At 30.6% G+C, this 12,642-nt stretch overlaps 1 protein-coding gene across 10 annotated transcripts; it reads right to left on the bottom strand.

Annotated features, from left to right (window-relative positions):
• Positions 1-315: 315 nt before the first annotated feature.
• On the bottom strand, positions 316-10,360 carry LOC117684477 (uncharacterized). Of its 10 annotated transcripts, none has more exons than XM_066066685.1 (13): positions 10,224-10,360; positions 8,759-8,873; positions 8,275-8,313; positions 7,599-7,784; positions 7,344-7,456; positions 6,354-6,531; positions 6,191-6,256; positions 5,168-5,278; positions 4,927-5,052; positions 4,347-4,485; positions 1,856-1,960; positions 1,163-1,231; positions 316-911 (listed from the first exon to the last, which is right to left on the bottom strand). In XM_066066685.1, the coding sequence occupies exons 2-13, from the start codon at positions 8,850-8,852 to the stop codon at positions 647-649; spliced, it is 1,491 nt and encodes a 496-aa protein (XP_065922757.1). In that variant the 5' UTR covers positions 8,853-8,873; positions 10,224-10,360; the 3' UTR covers positions 316-646. The 10 variants fall into 10 exon arrangements, with proteins under 10 accessions (XP_065922757.1, XP_065922758.1, XP_034312846.2 ...); XM_066066686.1 differs by lacking the exon at positions 10,224-10,360 and adding an exon at positions 9,401-9,515 and having other exon boundaries at positions 316-857; XM_034456955.2 differs by lacking the exon at positions 10,224-10,360 and adding an exon at positions 9,401-9,513.
• Positions 10,361-12,642: the final 2,282 nt, after the last annotated feature.

Raw genomic sequence — 12,642 nt, 5'->3', positions numbered from 1 at the left:
TCTTTTTAGGACGAGAACCAACCCTAATGGCCTTTAACATGGATGATCAGTAATCTTGCACATTTTCCCCTATTGTTTTGAGGTTCAACATATGTCCATTTTCATTATGTTTTATTTTTTATACTTTAATATATAAAGAAAATGTTTTCATTTTTTCCGAGGTAAAGACAAAAGTAAATATTCCTTCGCTTTACTTTAAAATCGTGTTTGCAGTATTCCCCTGATCTTTAAAGAATGATGCAATGTTTAAAAAAAACAAATTACAAAAGATAATGATCTATTACAAAAATAACATGGCAAGGGATAACACAAAAGAACAATTTCACATATATCGGACAAACCATCGTACACACATAATTATTATTATATTAAAAAATAACTTTAAATAAATTTGGATCACACATAAATATTATTATATTATAAATAATATCGATATGCACGATTCATTAAATGCAAAAATAAGAAGTTACTTTTGAATGCTCATCTGTCGACAAAAATATCTTATCCATATATTATGTAGTGGCATATCTGTGTTGGATCTAAATTTCTAAATCAAATCAGCGATGTAATTCATGAAAATCGGTGTTCATCAGAAACCACTGATGTTACTACAGTAACTAAGAAACTGTAGCAATATCAAGTTGCTTCACATGAGTCCGTCAGGGGTTTTCTTTTTCTTTGTTTGTTTGCTCCGTGGGGTGTCGTCTTCACCACTGTCAATCTTCAGAAGTGTCCTCTTGCTCTCATTGTGTCCGAAAGGTGATTGAATCGTCGAGCCCGATGCTATTTCATACCGCTCGCTCGGAGACAATAAGCTTTGAAGCGCTGTTTGACCCTCGTTGGGTCTAGTCAGTTCGCTGAAATAAACTTTCTGTGATACAGCCGTCTGTACTGGCTCAGAAAAAGGATATCTTTAAAACAAATATGAAACTATTTCAGTAAGTAATTATATTTGAACATAATTTATAGATATTTTTATCTTTGGTATACGTTCTATTAACGTACAAATACGAATATAGTTGTGAGAGAGTGAGAGAGAAACAGAGAGAGAATTTTTATAACTTTTGTATTTTTAAAGGACAGACAGAAATAAGATGTTTTTCTTTCGTCAAACTTTGTCTTTTTTTAATGGTAAATAGTAAAAGAATATGCTACATCGTACTGGTTGGTCGTAGACCAGTCACTGTTGCTTGGTGGCGCTGTTTGATCCTCATTGTACCGGGTCAGGTCCCTGTAATAAGTATTATGAAAACTAAACACATTGACCAATATATATATGAAATAGTTTAATGTTAACTTAATCACGTCGTCATTGAGAGAAAGAGAGAAAGAGAGAGAGAGAGTCCGTTGATGTAATAAACGTAATATGTTAATTTTTACAACTCTTGTTTTTTCAAAGGATGGACTAGAGAGATTATATGCTTTTTATCGTTAGAGTTTGTTGTTTTTTTCATTGGTACAAAGTAATACAATATGCTATAACGTACAAGCTGGTCGTAGACCAGTTACTGCTGCTTGGTGGCGCTGTTTGATCTTTAAAAGTGTTGGTGGGGAGGGGGTCATCAAAATATGATAACAATTACAATATAGAAAGTTAAAATGTTTCTACAAATTATAATTATCATTGCTTCAGCTTGTAACTACCATACATTGATATTAAGCATACATTCTGATACTATTTTAAAGTCTAAAAACTGTTAAATATTTGCTAATATTTGACGAATTTCTAATAGAATTATCAATTTTGTTAAGAATTAGGTATGAGTTTCACTGCAATAAAGGTTAAAAATATCTTAAGGTATGATATGTATAAATCACAATGAAACGTAAGATTGGTTTCTCGAGATTGTGTTACATGATATCTTGATGTCTGCTGCGTTGACGCCTCGTTGATTCTGTCATATAAGTATCCCGAGGTGAAGACACTCTAGGATGTTGCACTTGTTCAGCATATCTATGCCTTAAAATAAAAACACCACGATATCAATTGGCATTGAATGTGCAAACTAGTTGAACACGACATTGCTTTTTACACATCTGTAACACACAAGAAAAACAAATTTAAACAATCAATACCAAAATATCTAAATAATTCAGTGTAGTATGCTTGCTGAAAAAATATTTTTACGATTTTTCTCTTTTTATTCTCTTGTAAAAATTAAACCCCAATTGTGGTCTTACCCTTCCCCCGGGACACATGATTTAAACAAACTTGAATCTAAAATATCTGAAAATGCCTCCACACAAGGTTAAGCTTTTCTAACCAAATGGTTTATGAAAAGAAGATTTTAAAAGATTTTTTTTAATTTATTTTTGTTACACCCTTTCCCCCAATCCTCTAATTGTGACCTTCACAAACTTAAATCATCACTACATAAAGATGGTTGTACAGAAGTTTCAGGTGTCAAGATGATTTTACGAAAAATATTCCCTTATACTCAGTATTTCAATGTAAAAATTTCACCCGTCATTGATGCCAATTTTTTCAACTGGGGATTGTTTATCTACACTATCTGAGAATGCTTCCACAAAACTTTCAGCTGTTGAGGCCACATTGTTATAAAAAGTATATTTAAAAGGATTTTTTTTAATTTATTCTAATTTTAAACTTCCGTCTGATGCGCCACCCTACCACTGGGGATCATGATTTGAACAAACTTTAATTTACTCTATACTTAAAAATGTTTTAACAAAAGTTTCAGATTTTCTGGATATTGAGAAGAGATTTTTCAAGCTTTTTTTCTATTTATATCTATGTTAAAAGAGAATCTCCTTTTTCTGGCCCAAACCTACCCCTGGGGATCATGATTTGAGCAAACTCTCAATCTACACTACAAGAGGATGTTCCACATATGTTTTTGCTTTTATAGCTAATTGGTTTTTAGGTAGAGGATTTCAATCTTTGTTTATTGTGATGAAAGAAGAAGGTATATACGGTTTTTTTTTCAAAATTTGCTCAAAGTTTCAAAAGTTGTTTAAATTTCATGAAAATGTACATATACCTTCTTGAAATGTGTATGTGAAGTATCAAGTTATACACTTTTATCCTATTTTAAAGAAAAGAATAATGAATTCAACCTTTTGTCATTTTTCTTAAAATGCAGTCACAAAATAGTTTTATTAAAGGAAAAAAATGTGTCTGCAACCGTCGCCTTTAAGGAAATTAATACATTTTATGGGATATCACATGATAAAGTTATAACGTAAGTCTTATCTTGGGCGACGGCTGCAGACATAGTTTTCTATTAGTGTCTTCTATTCAGTTGTAAGAAAATTACGGGGAAATGCACTGTTTCTGATGTCACAATCACTTTTGTGAAAGTTTAATCATGTAACTATTTATAGATTCTTTATTTGTGACATTCTTGTGTAAATAATGTTACATTTCATTTTTTGGAATGTTTTTAAATATTACTTTAAAATAGGGCAAAATATGACTGAAAATGTACCTAGCTCCTTGACAATTAATCGAGCAATTTTATCCGCAGTAACTGAGGATGCTTCCTTAGAAATGTCAGGTTTTATTGCAACGTTGTCTCTGCGAAGAAACTTTTAAGATATTTTTTTAAAATTCTTTCTATGTTTGAGTTCAATCCTTAGCTGTGGCCCCAACTTATCCACAAATATCATAATTTGAACATACTTGAAATTACACTACCTTGGAATGCTTCTTCATTAGTTCCAGCTTTTCTCACCAAAAAAGGTTTTTTAGAAAAAGTTTAATAAAGGTTTTTTTACTATCTACTATTCAGTAAAAATTCAATCACCAATTTTATTTTTTTTAATCTTTATGTTCCCTTTCGGAAATTTGACCACCACCCAAATTTTGGTCCCAACCTAGTTTTGATGAAATTGGTCAAGTAATTTTGAAGAAAAAAAAAAGATGATGTGGTAAAGATAACGGTACGAAGAACGACGACGACGACAGAAAACGAACAAATTTTGGTCAGAAAAGCTAACTTGATACTGTAAGCTTCAAAACTAGAATTTGATTAGAAAGTCAGATGAAAAGATTAAATAAAAATCCATGCAAAAATTAAAACATATTCTAAATTGAAAATTAAATAAATTTTATTGATTTTTTCATTTAATTTTAGAAAAAAGTATGTTTTGAAAGCTGAAATCTCTTACAAATTCTATATGGCCAAAGTTGCTGAAGTATAATGCTGATACCAGCTCTTAAAAGAGCGATTTATTACCAGATGTAATAGAGAGTCAAAAAGTAATTCAAGATATTATGCTTAATTTTAATGTATTATAAAGAACAGAGAAAACCTTCTACCTGTAAGAAAACTGACATAAAAAGAATTGCACAATAAATGTGGTACATGCATATAGAATCCTACCTTAGTGTTTGGATATAATCACGGATACACACCCCTCCTCCTTTCAATAGGATTCCAGTTATTGATAATAATATAACAATTGCAATTACTACTCCAAAAAATATTCCAACTCCTTCAAGAAATTCCAAAAAGGTGATACCTATGAAGAAAGTAACATATTATTCCATAAATAAGACCTCAACAATATTAAACACAAAGAAATATGGTAAAAATTTCTAATTTATTTTTTAAATTACAGAACGCGTTTTCTTAGAGATAGTAAGCATATTGAATTTTTAATTATGTAATACGTTTTATTTCTCTGTTTTTATTATCAGAGTTAGCATTAAATTATCAACCATGAGAAAATTTTAAAAAATGTTCTACTAAATAGCCAACAGAAAAATATAAAAGCTGCAAGTTCGTCCAACGGACATTTTGCAATTTACACGTTTATTTTCACCCATATACATAAGTGTAGAAATTCGATCGTTATTACCAATTACGTAATGTAAATAATTTCCTTTTTACACGTTAACGTAGGCCTTCACGTTGGTTTGTTAAATCTCTCTTATATGTCATCATGGAACAATAATTTTACCATCTGTTTTTCGACAAATGGAGGAGATTCTTTCATCACACGGTCTTATAACCATGTCATATTTCTTCTTATTCATTGTTTCCCTGACACTGACACATTCCGTTTCTTTCAAATTAGGGTCAATTTCTGAATAAAAAATATCATATTTAAATAACCAAATCGAAAAAACTAAATAGTTTTTCTTTTACCTTTATCAATGTAATTGAAAGGCATCATTGTAGTGCCGTGGGTATTCCCTTACCTTCAGCCCACCTGATAAATCGCCGGCGTACAAAGGGGGTCCACTGTAACGACCCGCCATTCGATGTCAAACCCCCAATGATGGCCTCGGTCCATGTGCGCATGGCACTGTCTTTGAAAATCAAATTGTTAGTAAATTTAACGCTAGATTTCCTATGACACGTGTATAAAAAATATAGCCGGGTGTATATAATTTTGAAAAAAAAGATGGATCATAGAAAGCATTATTTTTTTATGTCGCTTTTAATGCGAGATCTGATTAGTTAACAAGCCGGGTGTAAATGTCCGTACAATTAACCTCCTGTAGCCGTACTTATTGTTTACATCTTTGGTCAAAATAATGTAAGGTTGAATGAGGTAAATAAATAAAATGTCAAAATCCCTATTTCTTAATATTTTAGCCATTGGTTTTCAATTTCAATTGATATTAATTTTTAGTTCTTTGTATCAAATTTATCTTACTGGTAAAACAATAGAATTCTAAAAATTTGTATAATATAGGATATAAATTCGTTTTCCACGTCGAACCAAAGGTTTCGAAAGAACCTCGTTTGTATATTCCACAATATTGACAATTAATATTAATATACATGTACCCTGTCTCAAGTTTCTGCTTCCAGTACTTTTGTGTTTTCTTAATGAATACAAAAACTGGTCACAGAAAACAATCAAAATCAAAACATGGCAAGCATTCTAAACTACCTTTTTTCACACCTTCCCTTTTTATACTCAGATATTCATAATGAGACTTATTTAATTTATTCAGATATTCTTTGGACTCCTCGCACAAATTTTCAACATTATCATCCAAGTACTTTTCATGTCGTGTGCAATGCAAAAAATCCCAATCGACGTTTTTATGTTTCTTGAAACCTGCTATAGAGGGAAGTTTCAAAATAGAAATGTTTTACTTTTTTCGTTTTACTGAATAAATGTATTTTCAGATTTTACATATGTTAATGCTTTTTGAGACATTTACTAATATTTTCTAAAACTGTCGATTACATTTAACCATATGTTGTACCTATTGAGTCACATGGGTAGGAGCTGAAGCCAGTAAAAGTGTTCATCAGACATCCGTCAGAATTGTCTACAATAAGTACAATAAATAATTTACATATTGAGGAAAGCATCAACTATTATTATTACAAGGTAAATAGAGATTTAGACAAATATAGATTTTAAACCTTTTATTTTGATGGTGCCGTCATAAATATCGTACATTGCAATCTGATAATCTAAGTCAAAATATCCCTGCGCATCGGTTCCGATGACGTCAGTGTAAAAGATACTAGACGTCATTAATTCACATGTTTCATTTAGTTGCCTATCTTTCAACTTCCAGGAACAGAAGCAACGCGTCTCCTATAAAAAAGTATTAATTATCACTTTACACAAAATAATGTTGAATCAACAATTGTTCATTTATTTGAAAGGGGAGACCATCTTGAATCATTATAAAACGAATCAATTATCCTTTTAGTTTACTGATTTTTTTCATTGAGAAGTTTTTATTTTCTGAAAGTTTCTCTATGTAACAAACAGCAATTTAAAAAGTTCACCGGGATATGAAGTTGATTGGTCACGTGATCAAATACTGTCAAGCCCAAAGGGCTTCTCAGTAAATTTGAGCACGTACCAACCAACTTCATATTCCGGTGAACTTTATAGCATTGCTGTTTATTACTTACTAGCATATTTACGTTTGAGAAAGACAAATCGTTCAGATCTGTTAAAATTACCGATATTGTATTATTACAATAATCCACGCGACAAGCGATAAACGCGTGCTATGATCATTGTGACGTTTTGAAAAAGTTTTTCGTTAATCTATATGTTCATATTAGGAAACATTTTTCCACATGTAAATATTGGGGGATGAAAGTAATTTCACGATAACATGATTTTTATTGTAAAAATGGTTTTCTGTTTATATATTCTGTCTAAAACTATTTGGCTATGAAAATTGTCTGCCAACATTCTAGTTTGACATGCATATTCAATCTATCTGAAGTCAAGATTTAAGTTTTACAACTTATGTTTTATCGTTGTAAGAAGCCTAAATGTTCAATTAACGCATTACCCATCATATCAACATTAAAAGTCACGTGTACTTAGCTGTATCAAACTGCAGTTATCTTATACAAGCGATGAAGATAACCATTTGATGTACTTACACTGACTCCAAATTTGCTCTTACATTGTAAGTAACAATCAGCTACCGGACCGATGACAGAAGAGCGGCTTTTGAACAAAGAACCAAAATATACCGACGAATAAACGTAGCATCCTGAAAACGTAAGGGAGTTAAAACAATTAATACACTGATAAGCGCCACAAACATCATGTACATGGATATCATTGTTCTCTCTCTCTCTCTCTCTCTCTCTCTCTCTCTCTCTCTCATAATGGACGTTTCTTGTTGTATTTACCCAAGAATTTTAACCAAGGAGTGAAGGTGGCTGTGGCTCCTACCCAGTGAAGACTGTCATCCATATTTACTTGATGTGGTATATCTTGGAAGCTGTCTACATAATTGGGAGCCTTGTCGGAGCCATACAGGGTACAATACCGAGAAGCATTCTTCCATGTCCTTTTTGTATGTTCTATGAATATGTCTAAGAGAGAACCCCATTTAAACTATATTTCCTTTTGGAAATCTGTCGAAGAACAACAACTATTTATATTCTATTCCTTTTAGATAATTGTGAATTGAAACTAAAAATTAAAGTTTGTTGTCGCACATTCAATTAAAAATGATAAGATTAATACCATTTAAACCAATTATCTCAATAAAGAGCAAGACAATATCAAAGTGACCCGTCATTTATTCAAACATATTGATATATGTGCTGTGAGGTTTTAACTGGTATCCAAAGGAGTTTCAGAAAATAATTCTGTAACGTTACTCTCATCGTACCAGATTGATTCAACTATCACAAATAAATGCCTTTAAAAATTAAAGGGAAATAGATAATAGCTGGCTTTAAATTTATAAGAAAAATATGTTTTTTAAGTTTCAACCGATAGACGACGGATGCTTATTACGATGAGCAAACATACAATACCTGTGACCTGGATAGTCTTTAATGATTACGTATCCCTTACCCAATTCTGATGCTGCTTCTTTATCTAGAGAATCTGTTGCTTTACCGAAACAATTGAGAAAATATATTAAATTAGTCATACATTTACAGAATGTATGTTTTGGTCATATAAAACGGTTCTAGCAGTCCTTATAGTTTCTTATTTCATGACACCATATGTTGAAATACAGACTTATTTGGAAAAAAAATATTTTTTTGTTTCTTGAACATAATTATATGCATAATAGGAATGTAAATTGAAACATATTTGCATATTCAAACGTGTGCTAAAACCTTTATGGAAATGCTGATAGCATTCTAATAGTATGTGTAATTACTTAAATTACGATAAGAATAAACTTTATTTTACTGTATATAAATAATATCATTATTTCAATAAACATGATTAAATTATGCAGCAATCATAGCCTATATCAATATTCTTTACAGCTGAAATGTCAAGGATAAGGCTAATAAGTAAAGACCCATTGTATAAGGTTGTCTACCTTTACTGTCCCTTTCATATGTATGATGATACTTTGGGTACAGAAAAATGAGCAGTAAAGCGACACATTCGCCCACTCTGGCAAAATCCATCATAGCAAGGAATTGAAGTTTCGTCTGTGATTAAAAAACAATGAGGTTTTTCTTTATCAACATCAATTCACTCACGATTTCACTAATAAAAGTTATGTTCAAGATACTTATTTGATACTTATTTCTCCGTGGTTTTTTTTTAAATTGACAGCCCAACTATTAATTTATTTGAGTGAATTTAACGCAGTCCATCCATAGGTATCATATTTTATATCTGATAGATTGGAAGTCTGATAACTAAAATGTTATTACAACTGATTTGAAAGGGTTTATTATATAATAAAGTTTCATTTTAAAAAGGTATAAAAGTTTTGAATAATTGCTGTTGGTATTTTTAAACACTATTATGTCTGGTGATATCATAAAAATTTATGATCTTTTTAACACAGAAAAGATTTTCTGAGCACAGGATTTGTTTGTTAACACATTCAATGTGTTAACCAGCGTTAACGCAGCCAGTTCTTTTTCAGACATACTTATTTGTAAAAAAAAAACCATAACGCGTAACTTAAAGTCGTAAAAATCACAGTAGTTAAAATTGCCCGTTTTACCAGTTTGCTTTAGTATCTTTTTGCAGCAGTTTTGGTTACTTTTTGCGTAGGCAAATCAGCAAGCAATGTTTACTTCCCTCATTGTACAGGATGGCCACACACACACCAATTAAATGAAATGTAAAGGAAGGATAAGTCAAGTGATTTGACTATAAAGCGTTAAAGCTAGGCGTCATTAATGGGCTTTTCTATTTTTACGGCGATTGTATCTCTGAAAACAGATACACTCATCCCACAATAGTGTTTAGAAAAAAACTAAACATTTTCATTTAGTTATCCTCAAAAGATTAAGATATGTGAAATTCAATTTTAGCGTTAATCACAAAAAATTTCAGAATAAGTTCCCTGCAAGTAATACTTATGACTAATTAATTTTGCGAAATCTAATCCTCAGAACCGGTCTCTGTTTAGGGCTATGACCTTGAACACCATATCTGACTCTAACTGATATATATGCTGGGCCCTAGAACCCCTCACGTTCACTTTAACCTCACCCCAGCTGTAATTAACTTTTATCAATAAATGTATGTCTATATTAATATTCGTATCTAACATTACAAACGTGAAATCTATATTATAAGTTCTCCTGATTGATTTGTTTTTTATTTAATAATTATTATCTTTATCTCTTAATGTTTTACAATATGAGGAGAATAGCTAACATTTTGAAATGCTGAACTCTTCAAAGCAAGGAAAGACAAAAAAATGTTTTTCATTAAATTCATAACTGCTTTTCTATACCTTTACGCAAGTTAGTGTAAGAATATTCGTTTTGAAAATAACCATGCATTGTTTTAATTTTGAAGTTAAAATATTAACTCACCGGTCAGCGTCTTCAGCTAAACTGAAGCGATGATAGTGTCTCTCAAGAACAGCGGCACATTCACACTGTACGTATATATGAAAATGTATATTTTATGTATCGAGTAAAACAATAACATTCTTGACAATAGTTGTCAAGTGTGAAACAAGTTTATACCCCTGGAGATGAGTCCAGCCTCATGAATGTAATGGAACAGGAAGACAGTTTCCCTCTAGACTTCAACTATATGTACTTCACATCAGATATTTACAGATAGTGTTTACAGAACTAAGACTGTCTATTTATGTGTTGTTTTTTTAAGTGTTTATAAGACCTCATAACAAAGAGATATAGAGATATGTTTTATATACTTATTTTAACCACAAAATTTACCTCTTATTTAAAATAAAATATTTTCATTTCTCTTATATATATATATATATATATATATATATATATATATATATATATATATATATATATATATATATATATATATATATAGTCTTATGTCTAATAGTTGTTTACAACAAATGTAATGTAGAGAATTACCATGTCTTAGACAAAATGACATGAAATAAAAATTAAACTACTTATTCAATATCTTCAAAAATACTATTATCAACAAAAAAATACATTGGATTAAAATTTACACCAATACAACACATATGTAAAAAAAAAATATTCGAGCTTTGTTTAAAAACAAAGAATTATGAACTCTGTATCTTGCTTATAACTTGATACTTGACTTCCAAATTTTGACATAGCAATATAAACTTCTATATTTATTATTATAGACATTGAAAATGGAAAAATAAAATTTGAAAATTTTAAGTCAAATCGTGTCTCGGTCCATTTAAGGGTTCTAATGTTGAGAATGATTTATGATTCTTAATCCATAGAACGGTTTCAAAGATTAAAAGCTTAGGAAGCACAAAATTTACATTAAAACTTTTGACTGGGTTTGAAGGCGACCTTTATAAAGTAAGACCTCAAATGAACTCAAAGTTGTCGCCAGGCACAGAGAAAGTCCAAACATTACATTACGAGAAACCTTTCTGCCACTGGATACTTACGCCCACGTTAATAAGAGTTTGTTTGTTCCAATTTTAAGTCTAGTCTCACTTTTCCAGAGAAAGAAGATGGGTGAATAAGGCGTGTAAAATGCCCATAGGAGGAATGATTAGATACTGCAAAATTAAAATATCAATAAATCTGATACTTTTTTTAAAAAAATAATTAAAAAACAATGTATATTTAACGTAACATCGGTTTGTAACCCTTTAATATTTTAAATACTTGCAATAGGTTGTTTTAAACTGGCATACGCGTGTCAAAAACCTCCAAATAGTGTCATTTTTATAACTTCAATGCTTTTTCTTTTATAGAGTGGGTCTGAGCTCCATATTTTTTAACATAGACTAAATGCAGTTTAATGGAATTTAAACCGATTTTAATCAACAAAAATGTGGAGAGAAGACCCACTATACTTTAAAAATGTCATTTTGTAGCCCAACAATTAAACTTTTTAGAAAAGTAACACAAGTCCCTAAATTCGTGGCAAACGTCTCATATACATGTAGCAGTTAAACAACGCAATTTGTTGTGAATGAAATGGCTCAGTGGGTAGAGCAACAGACATAAGGTAACTTTATAGAACTTGGGTGTTTACGTTGTGGGTTCGATACCACCAAACCTTAAGGATTTATATTTTTTTTTCTTATAGTTTTTTTTTAAATATTATAAACTGTATAAAGTTATAAATTACTCTTTTGTAAACTTGTATTATAACATATCAAATATATTTAATTGAAAAAGTTGAACTTGTATTTTACGACTAAACCAAATGGGCAGTTGCGCCATCTTATTCCCCCATCTTCTTTTTTTCATAATCAGGCAAACACATAAACTTATTAACCAGACAATGTTTTCGGGCAACTTTTTCCAATTCAATTTAACTATTGATAAAAATGTCTTCATCGATTTATTTAGTGAGAAAAAATTATTTATTCATGATGTTTCACAGTTAGATATTTTGGGTAAGTAAAAATACTTTTAACAAGACATGGTGTTTCAGTCATTTATATGTTTATCCGACACAGTTTTCATGAGTCTGACACCGTCAATATTACTTTTTTGTCTCAATTTTCGTACATTAAGAAAAAAAATTGAATTTATTTCCATTTTGTTACTTATTGCATAAGAGACTGAGATGGTGGTTTTACAATAACCAGTGTATCTTAAAATAAAATATATAAACAATGCAATGTTGTTGTTTTTTGTGATTCAAGGAAGACACGAAGGTACCGACACCGTGCTTGCGTGTTGTGTATTTTTTCTGCAATGATTGCTATATTCATACCCCGCGAGAATCATGAAAGATAACATTCATGATTTATATTTATATCTTTCTTAAAGAAAATAACGATTGATTAAATTA

Source organism: Magallana gigas, chromosome 7 (assembly GCF_963853765.1).
Source record: "Magallana gigas chromosome 7, xbMagGiga1.1, whole genome shotgun sequence".
Taxonomy (NCBI): Eukaryota; Metazoa; Mollusca; class Bivalvia; order Ostreida; family Ostreidae; genus Magallana; species Magallana gigas.
Note: the sequence above shows the minus strand (reverse complement) of the source record. Positions and strands in the feature narration are given on the sequence as shown.

What these genes read in the sequence shown, in the direction of transcription:
- LOC117684477 (XM_066066685.1), bottom strand. Translation starts at nt 8,852, where the DNA reads ATGATGGATTTTGCCAGAGTGGGCGAATGTGTCGCTTTACTGCTCATT. An exon ending in ATTTATCAGGTGGGCTGAAG is followed by an intron (nt 5,053 to 5,167) that starts GTAAGGGAATAC and finishes TTTTTTATTCAG; the next exon opens with AAATTGACCCTAATTTGAAA. An exon ending in AGCAGACATCAAGATATCAT is followed by an intron (nt 1,232 to 1,855) that starts GTAACACAATCT and finishes TACTTATTACAG; the next exon opens with GGACCTGACCCGGTACAATG.